This window comes from Anolis carolinensis, chromosome 3 (genome assembly GCF_035594765.1).
Source record: "Anolis carolinensis isolate JA03-04 chromosome 3, rAnoCar3.1.pri, whole genome shotgun sequence".
Classification (NCBI taxonomy): domain Eukaryota; kingdom Metazoa; phylum Chordata; class Lepidosauria; order Squamata; family Dactyloidae; genus Anolis; species Anolis carolinensis.
The window spans coordinates 3,656,479-3,673,351 of NC_085843.1; the positions used below are offsets into that span (position 1 = coordinate 3,656,479).

General features: G+C 42.2%; 1 protein-coding gene across 1 annotated transcript; it reads right to left on the bottom strand.

Moving 5' to 3' along the window:
• Nucleotides 1–3,198: 3,198 nt before the first annotated feature.
• pde2a (phosphodiesterase 2A) lies at nucleotides 3,199–15,415 on the bottom strand (the record flags this gene model as incomplete). Its single annotated transcript, XM_062977049.1, is given in 6 exon segments — nucleotides 3,199–5,251; nucleotides 7,275–7,381; nucleotides 7,566–7,604; nucleotides 10,583–10,695; nucleotides 13,689–13,788; nucleotides 15,341–15,415. Coding segments are annotated over 6 exon segments (675 nt in total), but the record flags the coding sequence as incomplete, so codon positions are not given.
• Between the last annotated feature and the right edge of the window lie 1,458 nt (nucleotides 15,416–16,873).

Sequence of the window (16,873 nt, forward strand, 5' to 3'; positions counted from 1 at the left end):
CCACAACCCAAGCCCTCCCAACAGATGGCCATCCAGCCTCTGCTTAAAAACATCCAGAGAAAGAGATTCCACCAGGTGCCAAGGCAACAACGTATTCCACCGTCAGACAGTTCTTATCATCAGGAAGTTCTTCTTAATGTTTAGGTGGAATCTCCTTCCATCCAAATCCATTTCTCTACAGGAGCAGAAAACAAGCTCTCCTTCCTCCTTAATGTGAGACCCTTTCCGATATTTTCATCTTTCCACCCCATACGATTACTACTTGTCCAGCTCAAATCATAGTTTTAAATAGTTCTTGTTCTTTTCCATTAATTATCTTTAAGATTTCCTAAGATTCTCATTAGTATCATGTCTAAATTTACTTGTATGGGTATTTTAAATATGCTTTCCATCGTTTCTGTTATCATAGACACAAGCTGGAATGTGTCCAGAGAAGGGTGACTCAAAGGATCAAGGGTCTGGAGAACAAGCCCTATGAGGAGCGGCTGAAAGAGCTGGGCAGGTTTAGCCTGCAGAAGAGAAGGCTGAGAGGAGACAGGATGAGTGACATGGATCAAGAGGTATGGGGATGTCATAGGGAGGAGGGAACAAGCTGGTTTTCTGCTGCCCTGGAGACTAGGACGTCGAATAAAGGAAAGAAAGGAGATTCCATCTGAACATGAGGAAGAACTTCCTGACTATTAGAGCTGTTCAACAGGGGAACTCTCTGCTCTGGAATGTGGTGGAGGCTCCTTCTTTGGAGGCTTTCAAACAGAGGCTGGATGGCCATCTGTCGGGGGAGCTTTGAATGTGATTTTCCTGCTCGTTGCCAGAATGGGGCTGGACTGGATGGTCCATGAGATCTCTTCCAACTCTAGGATGGTGAAAAGTGATGATATGTCTCATCCGGCCAGTAATTTCAGATGGTTGTTGCAAAACTCATATAAACACTGCACTTAAGTTCAAGTGGAGTTAAATGTATATTTTCTCCTTATTTCAAACATGAATGGTGCTCTTCAAGAAATAGGGAAGTTTTTAAGAAGTTGATAGTTCGTCCAGAGCTTGCAGACAGACCAATGTTGCCATATCTCACTTTTAAAATCCCTCTGCTTTCTTGAATTAGGCAAATAAAGCCACAGCCCAGCCTTTCTTCTTTCAGTGTAACTGCAAAGCTACACTGACCATCGATCCTCAATGTTGTTGTGTGTTTTCCGGGCTGTCTGGCCATGTTCCTGAAACATTCTCTCCTGACGTTTCACCCACATCTATGGCAAGCATCCTCAGAGAGGATATTGGAAAAACTAAACAAGGAAGGTTTATATATATCTGTGGAAGGTCCAGGTTGAGAGAAGAACTCTTGTCAGTTGGAGGCCAGTGTGAATGTTGTAATTCATCACCTTGATTAGCATTAAATGGCCTTCCCAGCTTCGTTTCCTGGCCTGGGGCTACTGGTAGCCAGATATTGTTCATTTTCAACAGAATTTCACCAGAAAGGAGGGAACCATGACAATGAACAAAATCTGGCTACCAGAATTTAAAAAAACTCCAAAATCAGTAAACAGTAAATAAGGAGCAGCACTCTGAAAACAGAAGAATTCCAGACATGAGTCAATCAGGGGCAGCTAATGACTCTGAACAAAGGATTCTTCAGGCCAGGATGTGAGGCAGGGAAGGCCATTCAATGCTAATCAAGGTGATTCATTACAACATTCACACTGGCCTCCAACAGACAAGAGTTCTTTCCTCCATCCAGGACCTTCCACAGATATATGAAGCTTCCTTGCTTAGTTTCTCCATATACCTTCCAACCTCTGAGGATGCCTGCCACAGATGTGGGTGAAACGTCAGGAGAGAATGCTTCTGGAACATGGCCATACAGCCTGGAAAACACACAACAACTCTGTGATCCAGGCCATGAAAGCCTTCGACAACAGATCCTCAATGTTTCCCAACTGCCGCGTGTTGCTGTGGCCTCGTCCTAAGTGGGTTTTTGCTTGTGGAGGCAAGTATGAATGTTATAATTAGTCACCTTGATTAGCACTGAATGGGCTTGCAGCTTCAAAGCATGGTTGTTTCCTCTCTAGGGGAATCATTTGTTGGGAGGTGTTAGCTGGCCCTGGTTGTTTCCTGACCCTTACTTTCAGAGTATTGTTCTTTATTTACTGTCTGGATTGTGGAGTTTTTTTAATGCTGGCTGCGAGGTTTTGTTCATTTTGATGGTTCCCAGGAACCCATTAATAATAACAACAACAACTACTATTACTACTACTACTACTACTCTGAGGGGGAATCTTTTGTTGGGAGGTGTTAGCTGGCTCTGGTGTTTCCTCTTATTTTCAGAGTGTTGGTCTTTATTTACTGTCCCAATTGTGGAGTTTTTTTAATGCTGGCTGTGAGGTTTTGTTCATTTTGATTCATTTCCGAGGAACCCAATAATAATAACAACAACAACAACAACAACAACTCCTCTGAGGGGGAATCCTTTGTTGGGAGGTGTTAGCTGGCTCTGGTTGTTTCCTATCTGGAATATGTCTACCTGTGCTCAGTCACACATTGAAGCCCCGCCCACCTGGCTAATGTCACCAAGTTTCCCAGGGGCATGTGTGGTTTGTAATTTTTGGTTTTGGGTTTTTTCTGTAATTTGGACCTAATTTTATGGGGGTTTTTGATGGAAAGGCATAGATTGGATGACTATATCTTTTGTGGCCAAATTTGGTGTGATTTGGTCCAGTGGTTTTGTTGTTTACTCCATGGGAATTATGCACATTTTTATATATATAGATAACTAGCTTTGCCCGGCCACGCGTTGCTGTGGCTTATGGGAATCCTTTGTTGGCCAGGTGGAATAGCAGTGAATAGCCTTGCAGTCTCAAAGCCTGGCTGTTTTCTGGAGTAGCTGGAGCTTTTTGTTGTATGAACGTAGAGGCATGGATGAGGGGTTGTGCTGCCAAGTTTAGTGTTTCTGGGATGTGTAGTTTTGTTGTTTTGTCCTAGGCCGAAATTTCATTACCCTTTTATATATATACCAGAATGAAACCAATGATAATGCATTTCCAGGCACAGCTTTGGATCGGACCCCAATCATCCGGTTTGTGAAAAGGCCTTCAAATATTGAACTGAAAACAAGTATGTTTCCCCACTAATATGTTATGTGACTCTTGGGGACCAGAAGCTTAACCGAGGTCCAAATCGGAAAAGATCAAAAGGAAACCCAGAAAATTAACTTAGGAAACCTGTATTATTTGTAGAAAGGATGGATGGGGAATTCTGCCCATTGCTGGTGAGCACCAGAGGCTACAAACGCGGAATAACCCCAGGTTGCATCATATGGGGGCCCAGAATTCGGTGGAATGGCGTGAGAATGAGGGCGACTTGAAACCCTGTTTGCAAAACCTTGGGTTGCTTCTCCTTCACTTACAGACCACCAATGGACGAGCCTGGTCATCCATTTGTAAAGCTGAATTACAAAGTAAAGTTCTTTCAAAGACTCCCTTGGTTGGTTCATCCCCAAATATTCTTCCCTGCCCAAAGAGAATTCAACCCAGAGGGAGAAGACAATGAGTGAGAATGCTTTGTCCATATCTCTGGCCATTGAGGGCCTCCTTTTTCCTGCAAAACTGAAGCCCTGGATTTGGTTTCTATCTGAAAAGCAGAGGTCCAGAATGTGGTATCTACCTTGCAAACCAGATGCCCTGGATTTGGTTTTGACTTGCAGACCAGAAGCCCTGGATTGGGTTTCCATCTGCAAGCCAGATGCTCTGGACTGAGTTTCTAACTTCAAAGCAGAAGCTCTGGACTTGTTTTTTATCTGCAAACCAGAGGCCCTGAATTGGTTTTGACCCCAAAACCCGAAGCTTTGGACTTGGCTTCTATCTGCAAAGCAGACATACTGGATGAGGTTTCTACCTTGCAAACCAGATGTCCTGGATTTGGTTTCGACCTGCAGACCAGAAGCCCTATGTTGGTTTCCATCTGCAAACACCCTGGATTAGAGTTCTACCTTGCAAACCAGATGCTCTGGATTGGGTGACAAACTTAAAAGCAGACACTCTGGATTTGGTTTCTATCTGCAAACCAGAGACATTTGATTTGGTTTCTATCTGAAACCGGAGACATTTGATTTGGTTTCTATCTGCAAACCAGAAGCACTGAAATTAGTTTCAACCTTGCAAACCAGGAGCCCTGGATTTGGTTTCTATCTGCAAACCAGAGGCCTTGGTTCTGTTTTTCTATCTGCAAATCAGGGACCCTGGATTTGGTTTCTATTTGCAAATCCGAATCATTGGATTGGGTTCATCTGTGATCCAGAAGCCCTGGATGTAATTTCTATCTGCAAACCAGGTGTCCTGGTTTTGGTTTCTATCTGGCAAACGAGAAACACTGGATTTGACTTCTGCTTGCAAACCAGGATCATTGGCTTAGGTTCTATCTGCAAACCAGAAGCCCTGGATTTGCTTCCTACCCACAAACCAAAAGCCCTAGATTTTGTTTCTGTCTGCAAACCAGAAGCCCTAGATTTCGTTTCTGTCTGCAAACCAGAAGCCCTAGATTTTGTTTCTGTCTGCAAACCAGAAGCCCTGGACTGAGTTTCCACCTGCAAACCAGAAGCCAAAAACGACTCTCTAGCAAGATGTCAATGGTCAATGTTGCAATGTTTGAACCAAGGAAGCAGTGGAAGCGGGGGAAGCAGGGGAGAGGAGGACTGTGAGAAGGTTGTGCATTCATCAAACTCAACAACGCAACAGTGCAGTCAACAACCGCAAGCTGGCAGAGTCCTGTGGGTCAATGGATGAAGCCGGGGAGAGGCAGGAGAGCATCATGGGAGATGGGGTGGGGGCGGTGTCAGGAGGGCTTGGGTAGAAGAAAACGCTTGCCGCGAGGGGGGCCTGTAATATAAATAAGAACCATGATTGTTTGTTTCCAAAAATCAGCCCCATCCTGGTTACAAAAAGTTGCACTTGTGTGTGTCCGGTCCCTGCAAAGTAGGGGAGGTGGGGCTTCCTCCCGGCTCCGCCTCCCCAGGGCGGGGCATCATTCCAGCTCCTCCCCCTCCTCCAGGTGCCCGTCTTCCAGGCAGCCGTTCATCCTGATGCTGTCCTCGCTGTCTTCTCCCATGGTCTGCAGGTCGTATTCTTCATCCAGGAAGTCCAGGGAGTTGTTGCTGGGCAGGCCCCGGATGGTGAACTTGTGCGAGACTTTGGTCCAGTGCTCCCGGTTACTGGCCACCCGCTCATACAGCTCGGCCGACCGGGGGAAGAGGTCTTGGAGCAGCCTGCGGAGAGGAAACAGGCCAAAAGTCTGCTAGATAGAAATGGCAAAGCATTTCTAATGGTAGAATAAAATACTGTTTGATGAACATATAGTATATTGAAAGCACCTGGATGTGACTGTGAATGACATGATGCAATACCTAAGGGGGTATAATAATGGCTGAGACATAACAGTATGACGGTTATTGCAAACAGGTTGCATCAGCCAGAGACCCTTATCGATGACCTATCAGCAGGTGGCTATATAAGGAGGATGAAAGGATCCATCTTTCTCTCTCCTTTGTGACTCTGTGAGTATCTGCATATGTTGTATATGACTATCTGATGACTCAGATTGTTTGCAATAACAAGCTGAAAGTGAGTCCGGTTATCCTGATTGTACATTTGTATATATTGCAATTGTGAAGATTAAAGCCCACAAATATTTTGGATGAAAACCTGAATCCGTGAGTTTATTAAACAGTGTGTAGATAAGGTCAGATGCTGGTAGTTGGACTCTGCTGATAGACGGGGTGAAGCATGTTGTTGCTGGGAAAGGACTTTGCTGTATTTTGCTTGCTTCTGGGATACTTGCTAGTATCCAGCTTGCAGCGCTTCAGGGAGGAAATGATTTGAAAACTATGAATCACTTCACGTACTAGCATCCCGTGACAAAGTCAACCATCAGGCAATGATGTTGTAGAATCAAAGGGTAGGAACCTAAATGCAGGGCAGGAACCTAAATGTCTTGCGTTGACCTTTATGGTATGGCTTTAAAAGGGTCATGACAATAATGCTGTAAGAAAGATGTTGAGGCCTGTGAAGCCTCTGAGGATGAGGGTTAGGATTTTCTGGTTGAGACTGGTGTTTCTGTGGGGGAAAACGAAAGTTCTTTGAGACGATGGGAATGTTTTGGGTAGATCTGTTGTAGGGGAAACAGGGAGTGATTCTCATGAGAATCGGCCAGGAATGTGGAGGAGACAGGAGAGTTACTTATAACCCAGCATTTGCAGATCAAAAGGGATAGTGTGAAACAGAGACAAATTCATTGTTCCCAGAGACTGAAAGATCAACAAAGGGAACCCAGCTGTGAGAAAGAGTGATGTTATGGACAAGCGGGAGTATTCTTAAGGAATTGGAATCAATGTTCGGTGGGGAGATCAACGTTGGATTTTCATGTGTTGAGTTGCCTGTCTTGGGAGCTCCGAGTTGGGAGTTCTGTTCTTGGGTCTGGATCTTGTTTTCCTATTTAAGTTCCATGCCTCCTGTTTAGATTACAAATCTTTTTTCAAGTTTCAAGCCATTGGGATTATGGTCAAATTCAAGTATCAAGGTTTTGGATTATGGTCATGCTCATGCTTTCAAGCTTTAGGATATAATTATAGTTTAAGTGCAGCAACCCTTGGATTACATTTCTTACTTTTGCCTTAAGTGATTTTTGGGATTCCTATTCAGAGTTGGTCCTTGCTTTTTTTAAAACTCCTGGAAATCTAGCTCATGGATGTATTTTGAAAGTGTTTTTATATTAGATACTATTTTCTTAATAAACTTACTATTCTTGTTCATATGTGTGGTGTTTGGGTGGAAAAGGGATCAAGTAAGCAGCAGGGCTACAACAGCAGGCATGGGCAAACTTTGGCCTTCCAGGTGTTTTGGACTTCAACTCACATAATAAGGTAATGTTAGTGCAGAACCAAAGCAAAAGGGGAAGCTGCTTCAGGAGCTCCTTTTGAGGGACACCATCGCTAATTTAATGGCTATACCTCAATGCTATGAAATCCTGGGATTTGTAGTTTGGTGAGGCATCAGCATTCTTTGGCAGAGAAGGCGAAAGACCTTGTAAAACTAAGTGATTTCATACCATTCAGCCAGGGCACTTAAAGTGGATCCATTATGCAGCATAGATGCACCCCAAGGTTTTCCTTTTCCATTACTGGTTCAGTGTTCTAACACTTTGGTTTTGGGAGAACAAATTCTAAGCAGGCAGCAATTGTAATGCCAAATTACAAAGAGTACCCTCTTTGCTGCATTGTTGTTAGTACTTACTTGTAGATGGGCATTGCAATGTGCTCCATGAAGCTGATCTGCAGCTCTGGGATGTAGGCCTTCTCCCGGTCCATCATCTCCATCGGCCGGTTGCCCATGGCTTTCTCCTAAAGAGAACATCAGATGGGAGCGTCAGTCGTGGCATCCGGTGTTCCCATGATATTTTGGGAGGCCTTTAGGGCAAGCACTTGCAATTTGGGGCAGGAATCCATAGGGGAGAGCCCCAAATATACTCTTTGACCCTCCAAAGTTGCCGACAACTCAGGATGGCTTCCATGTCTTTGTACTTACCAGGTCTCCCTGGGAGAAGAACTCCTTGTAAATCAGCTCCTGGAACAAGAAGCAAAAGCCATTGAAGAACATATAAGAAATTGTTAGCGTGTTTTGTTGTTGTAGAGTGAAATGTTACATCGAATGTTTGCTGTTGGATTGTGCTTCTGTGTTCCGGAAAGCTTTCCAGCAGTACAGGAGTTAATTACATGCCAGCCCTGATTGATAGCCTGCAGGGCCAATGGGTCAAGACTTCCGTTTCAACTGCATGACCGAAGAGAACATTCGTCATAGACTGTGGAATGTTGGGAAGACTTGTTCAGATAACAGATTGTCGGCTTGCTGAATGGGCGTGCCATGCTTTTCCCTTGCTGGGGAACATGTGCCCGGAGAGTTATGGTGATTGGAGTTGTAAATAGCCTTGTATATAAATAAAGCCTATTACCGCTGGGATCAGCAGATAATCAACGGCTGAGGTGTCGTTTGTCGGTGCCACTTTGCAGAAGCACATGTGGTCTGACTGATGAGTGGAAGGTGAGACTTATCAACAGGTCAGGGCGAAGGTCGGATTTCATCTCTCCCCCTGACAGAAATGTCTTATTTTAATTTTTGAAATAGACATACAGTTTGGAAAAAATAAATGATGCTTCAAAGTCATTAATAGACAGGTACATTTCAACAATGTACTGATGGAAATCAACTTAGGTCTCCAAGGGAATTAATTCCAAATATGGGCATAAGTTTTGTTCTTATCCTGACTAAAGTAGACCCATGGAATCAATGGGATTTGCTTTTGTGTTGACTCACCATTCAACAGATCGAATGGGTCCCTTTTAGTTGGAATTAACCAACGAAATGTAATTCTTGGGGTGCCACAGCCAAAAAGGTCCTTGCAACATCATGCAACATCAACCAATGCAACATCAACCAATGCTATCACAGTGAATTTTTAATTGTTTGGAAGCTCTCTTCGATGTCTACTAGGCTTGTTCGATTGATGGAAAAAATGTTTCAATTCTCGTTTCTAAAGTAGGGGGTGCCGGCTCTTCGATATAGAAATGATTTCTTAATGTTTCACCCAAAATTTTCGGATATTTCCGAAAATTCGTAATGTTTCTAAAATGTTTCTAAAATGGCGGACACGCATGCGCAATCGCCAAAAAAACAGGAAACCGGGGGGGGGACTTTTCTGGGGGTCTCCCGCCCTCATTTCTTGAGCTATTCTCATCAAATTTGGTACAGTGGGAGAACACATTCCACACTCTTTGCTCAACAAATTGCAGAATGTTTCCTATGATTTTCCTATGTCTCCTATGATTTTTGGCGAATTTTCATAACTTTTTATAATACACTATTTTTCAATATTTGAAGAAACCTGTTCCTGGTTTGAAAGTCTTATTTCCTGTTCAATCGGGTTCTTATCACTGTAAAAGTCCCTCTTCTACTTGTGTAGACTTTGGATTAGAAATGCAGCACACGCCAAGCAATGCCTTGGCAGGAGTGCCACTGTCCTTTGGAAACTATAAATTGCCTTTGAACCTTTTGATCAATGGTGCCACTGGCTGACCTTGTGATTGCAAAAATGAAACTCTGGCTGAGGACTTTGGATTAGAAATGCAGCACACGCCAAGCAATGCCTTGACAGGATTGGCAACGTCCTTTGGAAACTATAAATTGCTGTGGACCCTCTATTGAATCAAATCAATGTCTGACTTTGTGACTGCAGAAATAAAACTCAGCCCAAGGCTTGGGAATAGAAATGGAGCGTGAGGGAAGCAATGCCTTGGCAGGTGCCTCACGTCCTTTGGAAACTATTTCTTCCAATGTACCCTTTAGGTTTGAAAACAATGTGTGTCTTTGTGATTGCTGCAATAACACTCAGCCTGGGGGCTTGGGATTACAAATGGAGCGGGAGGGAAGCAATGCATTTGCAGGAACGCAGACGTCCTTTGGAAACTATTATTTTCAAGTCCCCCCCCCCCTTTCAGGATTGCAAAGAAGGGCTGATGTGGTGATTGCTAAATTCCAAAAAAGAAAACAAAAAGGCAAAAGGTCTCCCACAGGAGTAGATGGAAAGCACCCCAAGCTCAGCACTAGCAGGGACGCAGACGTCCTTTGGAAAAAAAAGTTCCCTAAAGCCAGCCACAGCAAGGACTCTGCCCCAAGCCCCCAGCCAATTTCCCCCCAAAAAAACACAATATCAAACCAGCAACAACAGAAACACTCTACCCCCAGTTAGCCCTCTCTCCCCCAAACAAGCAAGCAGCAGCTTCCTAGCGTGCGCCAAACACCCTCACTCCTCGGTATCCCAACCCAGAATGGCTTGGGTCGGCTGTGGTTGGGGATTTTCATAGAGATCCTCCACGTGGACACGAAGGACGCTAGCCCCCACCTTTGGCAGCCATCGTGGAAGACTCTGATTGGCCAGGGAGTGGCCATGTTAGGCTGCACTAGGCTCCCATTCATGTTAGGTTGCAGAAACAAAAAAATAAATAAAAAATAATTTTTAAAAAATATTAAAAAAAAATTTGGAAGGAAAAAAATTAACAAAAATTTTAAGATAGAATTAGAGAATGGGCCAATGATGGTTTGAATTACATTGCCAGTTGCGCCCAGGGAAAACGTTTCAATACTCGTTTCAAAAAACGAGAACAATCCGAAATAATTACGAAACGAGAAACATAACGAATATTTGGACAACCCTAATGTCTACTCTAATGGGGACAAGCAACTGCTATTGTTACACAGTTATTATTACATAGAGTAATAAATGGTTTTAGAAGCCTCTTTGGACCTCACTCTCGGAGATAGGTAGCCTGGAAATGCAATAAAACAAGCAATGCAATGATGGCTGATCAGGGACTTGAACCCTGGTCTCTGGGGTCACAGTCCAATGGCCAAACCCCTCCGTCCCACTGGCCAAAAGGTCCCTGAATGACCACAGCTCCCATCCTTTCTCCACTGGACTTGTCATTCTGCCCTTTTAGGCTGGAAACCTAAAACCCAGGTTACTACCGCCAGACCATTTCTTCACTCACCGCAATCTTGCGGGTGGTTTTCCAGCCCTTGGTCTGGTCCGAGAGGTCGCAGGAGGTCATGAGAAGGCAAATCAGGAGGCTGTGGTGCTGTTTGTTCTTGGGGTCGTAGCCGACTGGACGGGGAAAGGAAACAGCAGCTCAGCCCAGAGGTTGCAAGATATTGCACATAAATAAATCTTACTACCATACCTCCAATCCTGATGATGCTCACTGCGCCTAGAAGGCTATTGGTTATTATGAGTATTTTTATTGTATTTTATATGCCTTTGATTATACATTTTTATATGTTTTAAATGTACTTTGTTGTTATATTTTGTAGTGTATTTTGGGCTTGGTCCCCCTGTGAGCCGCCCCGAGTCCCTTCGGGGAGATGGGGTGGGATACAAGAATAAAGTTGTTATTTTATTATTTGACACAAAGACAGAGTATGACACAGCAAATGAGATCTATATGCTGGATTTCATATCACAAAATCACAAGTCGAACACCACCCAAGGGTTTAGGACTGTGACTGTGTGATGTATTATTATTATTATTATTATTATTATTATTATTATTATTATTATTATTGACACAAAGGCACACTATGACACAGCAAACAAGATCTATATGCTGGATTTCGTACCACAAAATCACAAGTCAAACACTTCCCAAGTGTTTAGGACTGTGACTGTGTGATGTATTATTATTATTATTATTATTATTATTATTATTATTATTGACACAAAGACAGAGTATGACACAGCAAATGAGATCTATATGCTGGATTTCATATCACAAAATCACAAGTCGAACACCACCCAAGGGTTTAGGACTGTGACTGTGTGATGTATTATTATTATTATTATTATTATTATTATTGACACAAAGGCACACTATGACACAGCAAACAAGATCTATATGCTGGATTTCGTACCACAAAATCACAAGTCAAACACTTCCCAAGTGTTTAGGACTGTGACTGTGTGATGTATTATTATTATTATTATTATTATTATTATTATTATTATTGACACAAAGGCACACTATGACACAGCAAACAAGATCTATATGCTGGATTTCGTACCACAAAATCACAAGTCAAACACTTCCCAAGTGTTTAGTACTGTGACTGTGTGATGTATTATTATTATTATTATTATTATTATTATTATTATTGACACAAAGGCACACTATGACACAGCAAACGAGATCTATATGCTGGATTTCGTATCACAAAATCACAAGTCGAACACTTCCCAAGTGTTTAGGACTGTGACTGTGTGATGTATTATTATTATTATTATTATTATTATTATTATTATTATTATTGACACAAAGGCACACTATGACACAGCAAACGAGATCTATATGCTGGATTTCGTATCACAAAATCGAACACTACCCAAGTGTTTAGGACTGTGACTGTTTGATGTATTATTATTATTATTATTGACACAAAGGCACACTATGACACAGCAAATGAAATCTATATGCTGGATTTTGTATCACAAAATCACAAGTCGAACACTTCCCAAGTGTCTAGGACTGTGTGATGTATTTTTGGATGTTGTTGTAGTTGTTGTAGTAATAATAATAATAATAATAATAATAATAATAATAATAATAACAACTACTACTATTACTATTATTAACATCAGGTAGACTGCTCAACAGTGTGAAGCTAAAAAGCCAATGTGATTCCAGGCTTCATCCCTAGTGACTAGTGATATAATTTGTTATATGTTTCTTGATTGGCATTGAATGTTAGCCAGATGTATTGGGAACCCCCCTGAGTCCCTCTGGGATTCTATAAATAACGTGTTGTTGTTGTTGTTGTTGTTGATGATGATGATGATGTCTAGATCAAGCATGGGCAAACTTCAGCCCTCCAGGTATTTGGGCTTCAGCTCCCACAACTCCCCACGTGTAATAGGGGAAATGCAACCAAAATAGGTGAAGTACAGTTCAGGAATACCTGGCTACTCTATACGAATTTGTTAGTGTTTTTGTTGATATAGAGTGAAATGTTCAATCTATTGTTTACTGTTGGATTGTGTGTTTCTTTCCGGCAAGCATTCCAGCAGCCAAGAGGTTAATTCTGGCCAGCCCTGATTGATTGCTGGAAGGGCAAATGGCAAGGACTTCCGTTTGTGCTATGTGACAGGAAGATACATCACAAGCTGCCAGAATGCAGAGGAGGTGCTTCGTGTGTGTCCGGATAGTTTTGGTTAACTAGCTATGTAAATATTGTAAATAAAGCCTAAGTGCCCCTGGCTTCAGCAGACATAAATCAGCGAAGCCACTTTCGCTGTTTGCAGAGTGGTCTGACGGGTGAGCTGAGGGCTAGCTCATCAATCAGTCACGATTCAAGAAGTATTTATCCAAGTTGAAACATGTCCAGAGAAGGTCAACCAAAGTGGTCAGAGGTCTTGAAGCTATGAATCCCTTAAATATGCTAAATCCTCTGCACATGAGGTCTCTCTTTACTGACCAGATTTCAGATCAGTTCATAAAAATCAGGAAGACCATGGCATGGTCCATCCTAACTTGAATATTTAATGGTAGCAGCTTTATACTTGAGGATCTCAGCTAACTCTATCATAGCTGCCCTTCCAAGTCTCCTTCAGTTTGCTTTACTACAGTCTCCATTCTGATTAAAGACAGAGGCAAAGCATCGAAAAACTTTCTGTATTTTCTTTGCAAATGTTAAAATGACAGAATTCACCTCTGGTCGTTATGCAGCTTAACCATCCCTGACCCAAAAAAACCTCCAAAATCCCCGAACGGTCTCCTTAGGTAGCTTTGAGAGTAACACCTTTGCTTCCTAACAGTTCAACATACATAAATTTTGTTCCATCCCCAAAATTGTTTATAATATCCAATGAAATTACCTTTAGACTCTATGTGTATAAGGTGTCTCTGACATATAGATGGGTTTCATGTTCAGACTTGGTTCCTATCTCCAAGGTATTGCATGATGGACATGCAAGTATTCCAAAATGCAAAACACCGAATACTTTGGCTCCCAAGAGTTTTGGATAAGGGATACCTTATACTTGTCTTACTTTTCTGTATTACTCGATGGTTGCACTCTCTCCCTTAAGGTTCTCCCCTGTCATCTTACCTTCAGCCATCTTCTGGAGATCTTTGAAGATCCTCAAATGGTGGGCCAGGTCCGTGGCCAGGATAATGTCTCTCATGAGGTCCAGCATCCTTTGGTAATCCTATGGGGGCAAAGAGACACTGTGTTACCATACTGTGTGAACACTGTTGGAGTAAAATAAGAGTATAACACTCAGTTGTTTGCCAATCTGTTTTACTGAGCCTAACTAGCTCCATCTTGATCATAGCTGATGTCTCATCATGGCTTGTATAGTTTGCTGGGCTTTGTCATTTCTCCTGTACATGCAGTACTATACTATGGCCATGTCCCAGCAGCATTCTCTCCTGATGTTTCACCTACATTTGTGGCTGGCATCCTTAGAGGTTTGTTCAGAGGCCTGTGAGAATGAGGCAAGTGGGGTGTACTGTATATACATATCTATAGAATAATGTCCAGGCTGGGAGAAAGAACCCTTGTCTGTTTGAGGTAAGTGTGAACATTGCAATTAGCAAGCTTGGTTAGCACTGAGTAACCATGAAGTTGCAAAGCCTGGCTGTTGTTGCCTGGAGGCACCCTCCATTTGGGAGGTGTTAACTGGCATATTTCTGAGTGTTGTTCTTTATTTCCTGCCTTGATTCTGGTGGTTTTGTTTTTTTAATAATGGTGTCCAGATTTTGTTCATTTACATGGTTTACTCCTTTCTGTTGAAATTTTCCATGTGCTTGTGGATTTCAGTGGCTTCTCTGTGTTGCCTGACATGGTGGTTGTGAAAGTGGTCCGGCATTTCTGTGTTCTCAGATAATACTCTGTGTCCAGGTTGGTTCATCACGTGCCCTGCTATAGCTGACTTCTCTGGCTGAAATAATCTGCAATGCCTTCCCAACTTCAACTCCTGACCTGGGGGAATCCTTTGTTCAGAGTTATTAGCTGCCCATAATTGATTCCTGTCTGGAATTCTTCTGTTTTCAGAGTGCTGCTCCTTATTTACTGTTCAGATTTTGGAGTTTTTTTTTTAATACTGGGAGCCAGATTTTGTTCATTTTCATGGTTTCCTCCTTTCTGTTGAAGTTGTCCACATGCCTATAGATTTCAATGGCTTCTCTGTGTTGTCTGGCACGGTGGTTGTTGGAGTTCTTTCTCCCACCCTGGACCACTTGCCTCATTCCCACAGACCTCGGAACAAACAAAGATGCAATTAGCCACCGTTGCAGGTGAAAGTCCAGGAAAGAATGCTACTGGGACATGGCAATACAGCTCAAAAGACTCACAGCAACTCAGAAATGGTAAATTCCAGGAAGGGGCTGGAGACTTGAGAAATAGGCTCTAGGAATACTGAATTAAACATCAAAGGTGGGAGCAGGGCAGGTGGAGAGAGAGGATGTGCTAAGGGATGGGTTTCCCTGACCAAACTTTCACAAGATCCTATCTACTGATCTATCCATTTCCCATCACGAGGATGATTTTCTTATGGAGAGCACTGTTGAATCTCAACCTAGATGAGAGAAGTCCTAGTCCCGCTCTCTTCTAATTTGGTCAGAGCTCTTTACCTGGAATAATAGTCTCGTGTTGGTTCTGGGCCAAGCAAATCAAGAAAGAGATGGACGAGATGCAAGAGGTCCCAAATACCAATGTTTTCCCCTCACCTGCCCAAGAAAACTGACAGCAAGACTCACCTTCCGGGAGAAATGATCAAAGATATTACATCCCTGGGTGTTCAAGATAGCGATCGCTTGAGCAAAATGGTGTCTCTGCACAAAGAACAGAAGAGAAGAGAGCTGGTTATTATTGGTGAGTGGGATCCAGGGTTCCTAACTTCATCTTAGTAAAGGGAAGCAATGCCGACATACAGAACCTGTGCAATCAGGTCGACTGAGAGAAATACACTGAAATAATAATAATAATAATAATAATAATAATAATAATAATAATAGATTTATATCCCGCCACCATCTCCCCATGGGGACTCGGGGTGGAGCTCGACGACATAATTGCACAAAATAAACAACAACATAAACACAACTCACAGTATAAAAAGATAAAAACAGTAATACAATATAGAAACCAGACTATTATAACAATAGTTGATAATATCAGTCAACAACCAGGCACAGTTCTATCATCTCCATAGGTGGGAAACTGAGGCAGCAATGCAAAAATAAAATGATGAATTAATGTGCACAGAAGGTAAGGACCTAATAAAATGCAGGATAGATTATTAATACAGTAGAGTCTCACTTATCCAACATTCGCTTATCCAACGCATTTTTGTAGTCAATGTTTTCAATACATCGTGATATTTTGGTGCTAAATTCGTAAATACAGTAATTACTATACAGCATTACTGCATATTGAACTACTCTTTCTGTCAAATTTGTTGTGTAAGAAGATGTTTTGGTGCTTCATTTGTAAAATCATAATCTAATTTGATGTTTAATAGGCTTTTCCTTAATCCCTCCTTATTATCCAACATATTCGCTTATCCAACGTTCTGCCGGCCCGTTTATGTTGGATAAGTGAGACTCTACTGTACCATCTAGAGCTGATTATATAAATTTCTACCTATCTTTTAATTGATTTTGTCTACCTTCCAGCCCTGATTACTGTATTGGACTCCTTCATGTTGTTTAGTACTGGAACTGTGTTTATTTTAGATGGAACTGCTTTTACTGCTGTTTTACGATATTGTTTTTATTACATTCGTTTGTTCATGCCGTTGTATGTTGTTTTGACAACTGACTGTTTTGTACATGCCGGAAACCATCCTGAGTCCTCTTGAGGAGATGGAGCGGTATATAAATAAAGGTTTCTTACATTATTATAAATCTATCTCTCGGAAGTAAGGGAAATCCACCATATTATTATCTTTAGCCATGTGCACAATTCTCTTTTTATTTTAATAATGTTTATTAAAGATTTGGGGGTGCTCAAAAATGTGGTAAATAAAAAGAGGAAAGTTTGGATGTGAGGGAAAGATACGAGGGTTGAATGAAAAGTAATGCCTCCACCTTCATAACTTCTTAGCAGATGGCAGTTCTGGTCTGTGGCAGGTCCTGGCTTGTTCAGTAGACTCTCCTCGACAATTCCATTTGGTGGGAAGCCTTAGCATTGAACGGTTGTGTTGTTAAAGTATGAAGTATGGAACCCTGCACAGATGGGGAAGCTTTAGCATTGAACGGTTGTGTTGTTAAAGTGTGAAGTATGGAACC